General features: G+C 32.7%; 1 protein-coding gene across 1 annotated transcript; it reads right to left on the bottom strand.

Annotated features, from left to right (window-relative positions):
- Nucleotides 1-231: 231 nt before the first annotated feature.
- On the bottom strand, nucleotides 232-1160 carry LOC148208526 (uncharacterized). Its single transcript, XM_088119096.1, has 2 exons — nucleotides 368-1160; nucleotides 232-260 (listed from the first exon to the last, which is right to left on the bottom strand). Exons 1-2 carry the CDS (start codon nucleotides 951-953, stop codon nucleotides 232-234), a joined length of 615 nt encoding a protein of 204 aa, XP_087975222.1. The 5' UTR covers nucleotides 954-1160.
- Nucleotides 1161-9913: the final 8753 nt, after the last annotated feature.

Genomic DNA, 9913 nt, shown 5'->3' with positions numbered 1-9913 from the left:
GTTCCGACATTATTAGAATTTAATGACAAGGTAAACATATTGTTTCCAAAGGAAGAAGTAAAACCAAATTTGTCCAATAAGGAAACTGAAACCAAATTCTGTCGAAAGGACGGAACAACAAAAGTGTCATATAAATCCAAATAAAAACCAGTTGATAATAATAATCTAAAATGCCCTATTGCCTCCACTGCCACCGATTTTTCATCACCTACAAAGATGTGTCGTTCAACATCAGTTGGCTTTCGGTAATTCAGGCAACCTTGCATGGAAACACTAATGTGAGTAGTTGCACCAGAGTCTAACCACCATGTGTTTCTAGGCACTGAAGTCAAATTTACTTCAGAATAGACCAAAGTAAGAGATGCACCTTTCTTTTTACGCCAAGCATGATACTTGGTACATTTGTTCTTTGAATGTCCTGGTTTCCCACAAAAGAAACAACCTTTGATATCTTGTTGTTGTTTCTTAGGAGCTGGACCTTTAGCAGCTTCATATTTCTTTTTCCTTTTGACATTTTCTTTGGAGGTGCTTGCCAGGTGAGAACTTTCTGTCCTATCTTGTTTTAATCTCTCTTTCTCTTGGACACAATAAGAAATCAGCTCATTGAGAGTCCACTCATCCTTTTGACAGTTATAACTCACCTTAAACTGATTAAAATGTGTAGGAAGAGAGATTAAAACTAGATGCACAAGCAAACCATCAGATAGGTCAAGCTTAAGAGCTTTTAATTTTGACGCCAGATGAGACATTTCCATAATGTACTCTCTAATATTTCCTTTGCCTTTATATTTCATTGAAATCAAGCGTTGCAAGAGCATGCTTGTTTCAACCTTATCGTTTTTAGCAAAACGCTTTTCTATTTCAGCTAGGAAATCTTTGGCATTAGTTATCCCTTCGGATACGGCACCTCTAAATGCCTCCGGAATGCCGCGCTTTATGATCATTATAAACATGCGGTTCGAGCGATCCCACTTCTAAAAATGTCTCCTTTCATCAGGAGAACTATCGAACGTAACAGAAGGAGGTTGCTTTATCCTAAGTGCAAGGTCCAGATCCATGCAGCCCAAAATTATATGAATATTTTCTTTCCAATCCTTGAAGTTTGAACCATTAAGAATAGGTAGATTATTGAGGTTAGCAGATATTGTAGCAACATTTGTTGTTAAGAAAAGCGAAGTTAAATAGACAATAATGCTCACATCAGTAATTGTTAATATGGAACAAGTAGTCACAATAATCAAAAAATTCAAATAATGGTTAATCCTTCACAAGATACCTAACACAACATCAACATCAAGTCTTTGGACAGTAATATTGACTGTAAGTGGTAATCTTGGCGTAGTGATCAAATATTGACAATAAACGCACGACAAATAACAAACCTATCTTTGGATCGATTTATTATTCACATGCCCAGAAACCTAATAATTGTCACACATTTATCACCACATAAATGTTTGTAATTCACGCTAATATCAACCTTCCTTTGGGCCGACTAATATATGCTAGAAATATACAAACACTCAATTATTAAACACATTCATGAATAATCTCCACAACAGAGGTCACTTTGGCGACATCGAATTTCAATTATTCAATCATATGTTTAACATAATTTTATTAACCATAAAATTAAATTCACCAAAATTTGAATTTATGAATTTCTAAATAAAAATTATATATCGATGAAACAACATAAGCATGGCCAATTAAAAATTAGTGTACAAATTTCCATAACTCAATAATATATTTTCAAATGCACTATAAATATGAATTACATTAATTCACTGTATGAATATCTAAATTCACAATAAAACAAATATCCACACAGTGTATAAATCCTAATAACATAGAGAGAAAAAAAAACTTCCGTAAGTGCAAAATTTCTTTCGAAAATGAAACCACGTACAATACAGAGTGCAAGGGCTTCAATAAAATAAAGAAATTAATGAATAACTTGCACACCTAAGAATGATGCATACCCAACCCAAAGGAAAATGACAAAATATATGGATATATTGAATGCCATATCATACCCACCATACACGAATAAGCTCGAATGCGAAATTTTCAAAATGGAACAAAATTATTCCCAATAATCGCATCAGTTATAGCCAAACATAACAAAATAGACTTAAAAAGTGCCTCAAATTCGCACAAACAGTAGTGGTGGTTCTATTTTTTTTTTTTTGACACAGAATCAAATGCAATTATCCAGAGGAAAAGAAAAAAGAAACAACATATGTTCTGTTCCTTTGTTCCACTTAAAAAATCTCATAAACATAATCAAAAATCGATTCCACAACAAAACTCCTGGAGGCAATTCAACAATTTGTCATCAAATTAAAACATAATGATACAAAAATAAAAAAAGGGAACCAAATGTTTGAAAACAGAAAAATGCAAGATAAAAGCAGCCTTAATTTGAAACAAATTTCTACAATATTCTCAAGAATTAACAATGGGAGGGCTCTGATACCATTTGTGGGTAAAATGAAACCCAAAAATAAAAGCCATAGATCAATTTCCCGTACCTTGATCCATATCTGAATGTTGATTGACGGGTTTGATCTTCCAAGTCTAGATGCATCACGTTTTCCTTTGGTTTCTACTCTGTATATTCATAGAAGAGGAAACAGGTTCTCTTGAAGGGATAAGAAAAACTAACCTAAGTTAAATCTGACTTTGGGACCACAACCCCTATGTAACCGACCAAAAAACCACTGGTGGGTTACAATGTTTTGATATTTCCAATTTAGCCCCTCATTAAATCAAAAATTATTTCATGGTATCTATATATTTTGCCCATAGCCATTTTATAATTACTCAGTTAAACCAAAACTTATACATAATTAGATCACTTATCTCGATCTAATTAAATAACAAAAACACATTAAGTTAATACATGTGTGGCCCCTATTGTTGAAAATTCCAACTCACTTGATATAAAACATAAATAAACATCCTTGACAATATCAAAAAAGAGGAAATAAAATCTCATTTAAATAAATGTTGTGAAATCTCAGTTTGTACATAAACCTCGAGACAGTCCACCATTAGCGTGCCTTCTATCCTTGCCCACAGGAAAAACAACTCGATTTAAGAATGATTGTCGACAAAAGAGCAACTACGGTTGGGCGGTAGGAGCAGACAAAATGGTTGGGCGGGCCGACGGGTTACAATGGTTGAATGTTGGAGGCGGGCGATCGGTCGGTCAGCAGTAGATGGAAGGTTGGGGAAGCAACGATTGTGGAAGATGGGTTGCATATGGGGTTTGTAGTGTGCAAAAAAGTGGGGATGCAACTGTGCAAACCCTAAATTTCTTACTTCAAGCGAAAATGTTAAGACCTTAAATTTCTTAATTTACATAGGAATAATCATATTTAACCTCAAATTTTAGATTTTAGATCTATAAATTTGAAAATCTACGGTAACAAATTATTAATTATTTTTATATCAACTTTCAAAATTTGATTTCAAGATATGGAATATCAATTTTTAAATTACATTAAGTTATTTACATTTCATTGTTTGAATAGATAGAGTTGTTTTCATATGATTAAAGTCCATTAATTAAGCATATATACCTAATTTGTTACAAGAGTGTATTAGTCTAAAAACTTATTCAGGATTAAAAAAGAAATGTTATTTAGTCAATCGTGCAATATCTGATATATTTGACAATTTTTTAAAACGCACGATTTATTTTGATCATTTGTGTCGTTCCCCAGAGTTTAATATGCGTTCAAATTTGAATAATTCTTTAATCTTAAAATTTTTTTCTGTTAATGGTAAAATTGAAATTTTAAGTTACATTATTTTTTTATTGCATAATTTTAGAATTCTATTTAAGTAACGATAAAATTTTTTTACATATATTTTGTTATTATTTAAATATGATTAAGTTCAAAATTAATATCATACGTCTATAATTTTGTTAATTATATTGCAGCTAATTTAAAAACTAATTAATTTTTTTAATATAAATTTTATTTTAGTAAGTTCACAATAGGATACAATTTATTTGTGTTTCTTACCCTTAAAAAAATTATTTTTGTTCCTCTCAATATGACTAAATTGAAAAATAAATATTCTATTTTATTTTATTATTTTTTAGACAATATTTTATTTTATTTTAATATTAAAATAAGTATATTTATTTTTAATATTTAAAAAATAAACTACCGTTCTTATTTTAAATCACTCATTTAAAATTACATATTTTTACTAACTACCATATTTTTTAGTACATTAACTATCATTATTTAAACATCGTTGAGACTTGAGAGAGAACAATATTAAAAAGTCAAAATACTCTTATCGTTGTAATTTCAAGTTCATTTTGGTCCGTATACTTTAAAAATGTTTATTTTGGTCCGTGTAGTTTAAAAAAGAGTTCATTTTGGTCTCTATTGTTAATCTACTATAAATAGATAACAGAATACTAATTTGATATTTTTCTTAAAAAAGAATTGGATCCTACATGGTAATTTTAATAGCCAACTAAGCTGGGTCAAGTCAGTTAGATTAAATCCCCATAGTCGAAGTCGGATCTTCTGCATTTAAAAGTTTGAGACTCCTCCCTTCATTCTTGGGTCTTCTCCAACCCTATGCTTTCCATATCCCGATTACGAACCAGAATGTATTGGAAACTCAAAAATCAATCGACTCTCATCAAATACCTTAATCAAAGTGGCCTTCTTGCTTGGGTGACATCGACAGAAACCCTAGGAATCTCAGATTTAGAGGAGCAAGAGATGATCCAACAGATAGATTCAAAGCCTTGTGAAGGAAATTATTAGAAACCGCGAAAAAAAGAAGGAAAAGGAAAATCAAATATGCTATGGGAAAATTTGAAGCGAAAGAAAAGGAATCAGAGAAATTTTGAACTTGTCATCAACTGGGAGGTAAGGCTAAGAAGCTATTAGAGAAATTGAAAGAAGCACAAGCTGGGAAGGATTGAGGGTGAGGAATTAGATAGATGGGTATAGGTTTTTGAGAATTTGGGAGTTTCTTGTTTCTTTGGATTATGATTTCAAGTATATTGTTTGTCATTGTTTCTCGGTGGCTGTGATTTTCAAAGTACAATGACCAAAATGAACTCCTGTTGAAGGTTCAGACACTGAAAGAGTATTTTAACCTAAAAAGTAATAATAAATTTTCACCAAGAAATTAATAATTAAATTTAAGTATTTGACTAATTGGATTGCATCAAATGTTAAAATTTAATTATTTAAGTTTACCGTTTTAACATTTGTTTTATTTCATGGTATACGTATCTTTAAAAAAACTACATATGTTAAAATATCATAGTATGTAGAGGAGTATACAGAATGCCACAATAAGAAATTCTCATATTTTATATTTTTATGGTGAAAGAGTACTATGGATTTTATAATGAACCTCGCCGATGAACCGAATAAAACAACTTGACCAAATCATAACAACTTTACCAAATCATAAGTCATTAAAAATAATATAGCTAGTGGGATTCCTTAACACCCCTTCAAGCCGATGTCGGATGTAGGAAATATATTGAGCTTGGAAGTGAGACGATGGAATGAGCCAAGGGAGAGCAGTTTAGTAAAAATGTCAGCAAGTTAGGCAAAAGAAGGGAGATGTTGAACCAATAAGCGCCTTTGAAGGACAAGATCACCAACAAAGTAAATGTCAAGTTCAAAATGCTTGGTTCCAGAGTGTAACACCATATTTGCACTAAGATAAACCGCTCCAAGGTTATCACACCATAGAACTGGAGGAGAAGTGATACATGACAACACAAGCGTACAGATTTCTCGAGCTTCTAGCCACTTGAATCCAATCATATAGATGATTCAACTCAAAAGGAAAATGTTAGCTGGATTACCTTTGTAGTCGTTACCGAGAGTAGACAGATTACTCACTATACTCAAGGTTGGAAACACTACATGAGTTTGGTGACCAATCAAATAAGCATGCTCTGAGGGTAAATAAAGTATCTTAAGTTCAACCACATAAACGAATACGATATTTGGGAAGGGGGGTTTCGCACACAGGCAAGGGTAGAGAACCCTCTCAAATTTTATTCAACTAAATATAATATGTTCGAAACGATAAGGGGATGCTTATTTATAGGCCAAGGTCTAAGGCCTTTTTCAAGAATTTTTTAAATTAAAATAAACCTAAAATTCTAAGGTTAATAAAATAAACAAAATAAATGTGAAGATATTTTCCTAAAATTGCCCACTTGCTAATCAAGTAAAAGAATCTATTCTATAAATCTAATTTGATATATACAAAATAAAATCCAAGGAAAATAAAAGGAAATATATTCCTTAAATGTGAAGAGTGGGCTGGGTGCGCGCCATCGGTATGGGTCGTATGGGCATGGGGGGTGCATGGTTGGTGTAGGCGGCGTGAGCAGGATGTGCACAGGGCTGGGTGATGCACATGGCTACACAAGGGGTGTGTGAAGAGGGTAGGGACGTGAGCAGTGGGGTGCAGGTGACACTCGGCAATGGGCACTGGATAGCGCACATGGCTGACGTAATCAATGGGCAAGCGTTGATTACGAGCAAGCGTTGGAGTGCGTGGGAAAAGGACTCTAGGTATGCAAATACGGGAGGCGATCGTCGCATGTGTACCTGCAGCAAAACGTAGGTTGGCGCATGAAGGGCTCTGAACGTGCGATTGTGCTTTCCTCTTCATGTATTTTGATTCCAAGGAGTTTGTCCCAAATATGATCGTATAAAGAAGATGAGACAAAACAGAGTTCTTTCAATAGAGCTTGCAGCCAAATGAGTTTGGATGAGGCATTAACTAAACTAGGAAACTCTACTTCAGTACTCGACCTTAAGATTATACACTATTTCTTGGACCCCATGCAATGAGGTTACCACCAAGCATGATACAAAAACCAGAGGTAGATTTACAATTGTCCGGATCGGATGCCCAGTCAACATCAGCATAAGCATATAAATTCAGTTCCGATGGTTGTTGTAATAATAAGCCAGATGTAAACGAGCCCTTTAGATATCGTAAAATCTGTTTAACATCTTGCCAATGTATGAGTGTAGAAGATTGCATAAACTGACATACCTTATTAATACTATTCGAGTAATGGTAACTTATTGAAGTGCTCCAATAATGCTGGGATAATGTTGAACATCTTGTAAAGTTTCACCTCCAAACACTAGTGCAAAACAACTTTTAATGATGATCATTGTCCGTCATTGAAGGAAACGATGTCGAACACGCAAGCGACATCGTTTCGAGTATTATTGTAATTTTTTATGTCAGGCGTGTATTAGTGATGAGCTACCCGTCATTGTAGGTGACTGTCATTGTTTTCTACAATGATGGTCACTTGTGATGTCGGTTGTGGCTCGACATCTATGCCAGTGTTATTGTATTTGTAGCCTACAAAGCCCGTCATTAAATATTTGTTTTCAATGGTGGGAATGCCCGTCATGGTTTAGGTAATAATCTATATCTAAATGTGGAAGAAACATTTTATGAATAAAATTATCCTTCACTTTTTAATAAATACCATCCATATCCTTTTCATTTATTTGCCAGTAAGGTGTGTTTTTTTATTTTATATTTTTTTATTTCTTTTCCTTCTAACACTTCCATTTTCTTTCTATTCATTTTTTCCTTTTTTTCCCACCATTTTTTAAACATTATGTTTTCTTTTCTTTTCAACTTTTTTTTTTCATTTTAGCAACTTTCCGTTGTGTTTTCTTTAAACTTTTCTTTTTTTTTTTCTTTTAACACTATTAAACATTTCCTTGTGTTTTCATTACTTTTTTTTACGTTTTTTTTCTTTTTTTTTCACTTATATATGTATAAACATGTTTAATTAGTTTGTCTTTTGAAATTATATGTACATTCATTTTCACTACAAGAAGATGGGGCTGTTTCGACCATCTTTTATCAAAGGTTATTAAAAACCTTAGAAAAACAGTATATTTATCAACAAATATGTGCAGCCTTTGAAAAATATATGATATTTTATTGAAGGTTCATATAAAACCTTTGAAAATTATGCATTTTTTTCAAAAGTTATTAAAAACCTTCGAAAAAGATTAACCTTTATCGAAGGTTTTTTTAAAGACCTTCGGAAACTATTCACTATTTTATAAACGTAATTAAAAACCTCTGAAAAACAATATATTTATCAACAAATATTTTAAACATTTGAAAAAAATATTTTAAACATTTGAAAAATATATGATATTTTATTGAAGGTTTTTAGAAAACCTTCAAAAATTATACATTTTTATCAAAGGTTATAAAAGACCTTCGAAAAAGATGATCTTTTATCGAAGGTGTTTTGAAAACCTTCAAAAATTATATACTTTTTATTGAAGGTTACTAAAATCCTTCGGAAAATATAATATTTTATTGAAGGTATTTTGAAGACCTTCAAAAATTATTCAGTATTTTATCGAAGGTTATTGAAAACCTTTGAAAAATAATACATTTATCAACAAATACTTTAAACCTTTGAAAAATATATGATATTTTATAGAAGGTTTTTAGAAAATCTTTAAAAATTATGTATTTTTCCTCAAAGGTTATAAAAAACCTTCGAAAAAGATACAAATTTATTAATAAAAAGTAGAGGCGGAAAATTTGCTTAAAATAAAAAATTCCCGCCTGCCCTAAAATTTTGAGATTGGCCGTGAAAAAAGTGGCGTCACCCCCTCTTCGTGGAGAAATGTTGTCTCTCTCGTTGTCTCTCACGCAAATTTTTTCTTCCACGCTGCTCTGAAATTGCCACTCCGTTAGCCATTTCTCTCCACAGTCACCACCATTTTCATCTTCACTGCTCCCTCTCGCGCAAATTTTCCTTCTTCGTCTCGCGCAATCGTCTTCGCTACCATTGTGCTTCGCTAATTTCCTCTCGTGCAATTCATGTGATTTAGAAGACGAGCTCCTCCTAGTGGCGGCAGATTTTAAGTAGTTGACGAACTTCTTTTAAGTAGTTGTAGATCTCGTCCGTTCTCATCGATTTCAAATTGTCTATCGATTTTGTCTTATGACTAGGGTTTGGTTTCCATTTCTGAACCATTCGGCTCTCCCTTGCGAGTGCGTTCACCTGCACAATTCTCAAATTTCTTGTTCTTTATCCTCGGTACGATAACTCTCTTTTTAAGAGTTTTCCTCATATTTCTCCTTACTCCGTATTTATTTTCTTTTTGTTTTTAGTGAAACTCTCACTAGATTATTCAGGGGTGTCGTCTGGATTCCAATTGGAAGAGAGAACTGAGGATTCATGAGGGAGTAAAATGGGTACAATTTCTATATCTATTTTTGAAGCCCTACACCTCTATTCTTGCCAATTCCACTTTTCACACATGTTAGCATCTAAAGTTCTATGTCCTGTTGGAGTTTCCTCCAAAACTAAGAGTAAGAAAGTGATGACAGAGGTGTGATGAGGCTAGATGAAGCTTGCTATCATTGACCTGAATAGTTGGCGAGCAAAAACAAGAAAAAGAGTGAGACGAGGCAAGTGAGAAACACGACTTCTATTGTTAGGGAAGAAGATGTTGGTGATAAAGATGATTTCACTATAAGGCCTCTACTTTACCTTTAGGGACATATTAAGAAGGATAAGGTCTCTCTCTTGCCTTTCCAAATCTCAAATTTGTTGGAAGTTTTAGTATGATTTTTTGTTTCAGCTTTTAGATGAAAGAGTGTTTTCTCTTTCATTTATTTCATGATTTGATTACTTGCCTCATAGAGTTGAAAGTATTTAATAAGCATGTCTAAATAATAAATATATTAATGAAGTTTAGATAAAATTGCTAAGACTCATTTTCTACTATTGAATTTGTTCTGAAAGGTTTATTTTTCCAAATGCAAGTCCAACTTTCCTCTCCATTCTCTTTTGAGTGTAGTTTTTTTTTCTTTAACGTGTACTGTTGAT

The sequence above is a fragment of the Momordica charantia genome, assembly GCF_013281855.1.
Source record: "Momordica charantia cultivar OHB3-1 chromosome 10 unlocalized genomic scaffold, Mcharantia_2.0 BLBB01000010.1, whole genome shotgun sequence".
In the NCBI taxonomy this organism is placed as follows: Eukaryota; Viridiplantae; Streptophyta; class Magnoliopsida; order Cucurbitales; family Cucurbitaceae; genus Momordica; species Momordica charantia.
This window is presented reverse-complemented; position numbering and strand designations above follow the sequence as displayed.

Bases quoted from the DNA above. Each gene is read 5' to 3' on its own strand.
- LOC148208526 (XM_088119096.1), bottom strand. From the start codon at position 953: ATGTTTATAATGATCATAAAGCGCGGCATTCCGGAGGCATTTAGAGGT. The intron at 261-367 runs GTGCATCTCTTA...GTTTCCATGCAA, and splicing joins TGCTTGGCGTAAAAAGAAAG to GGTTGCCTGAATTACCGAAA.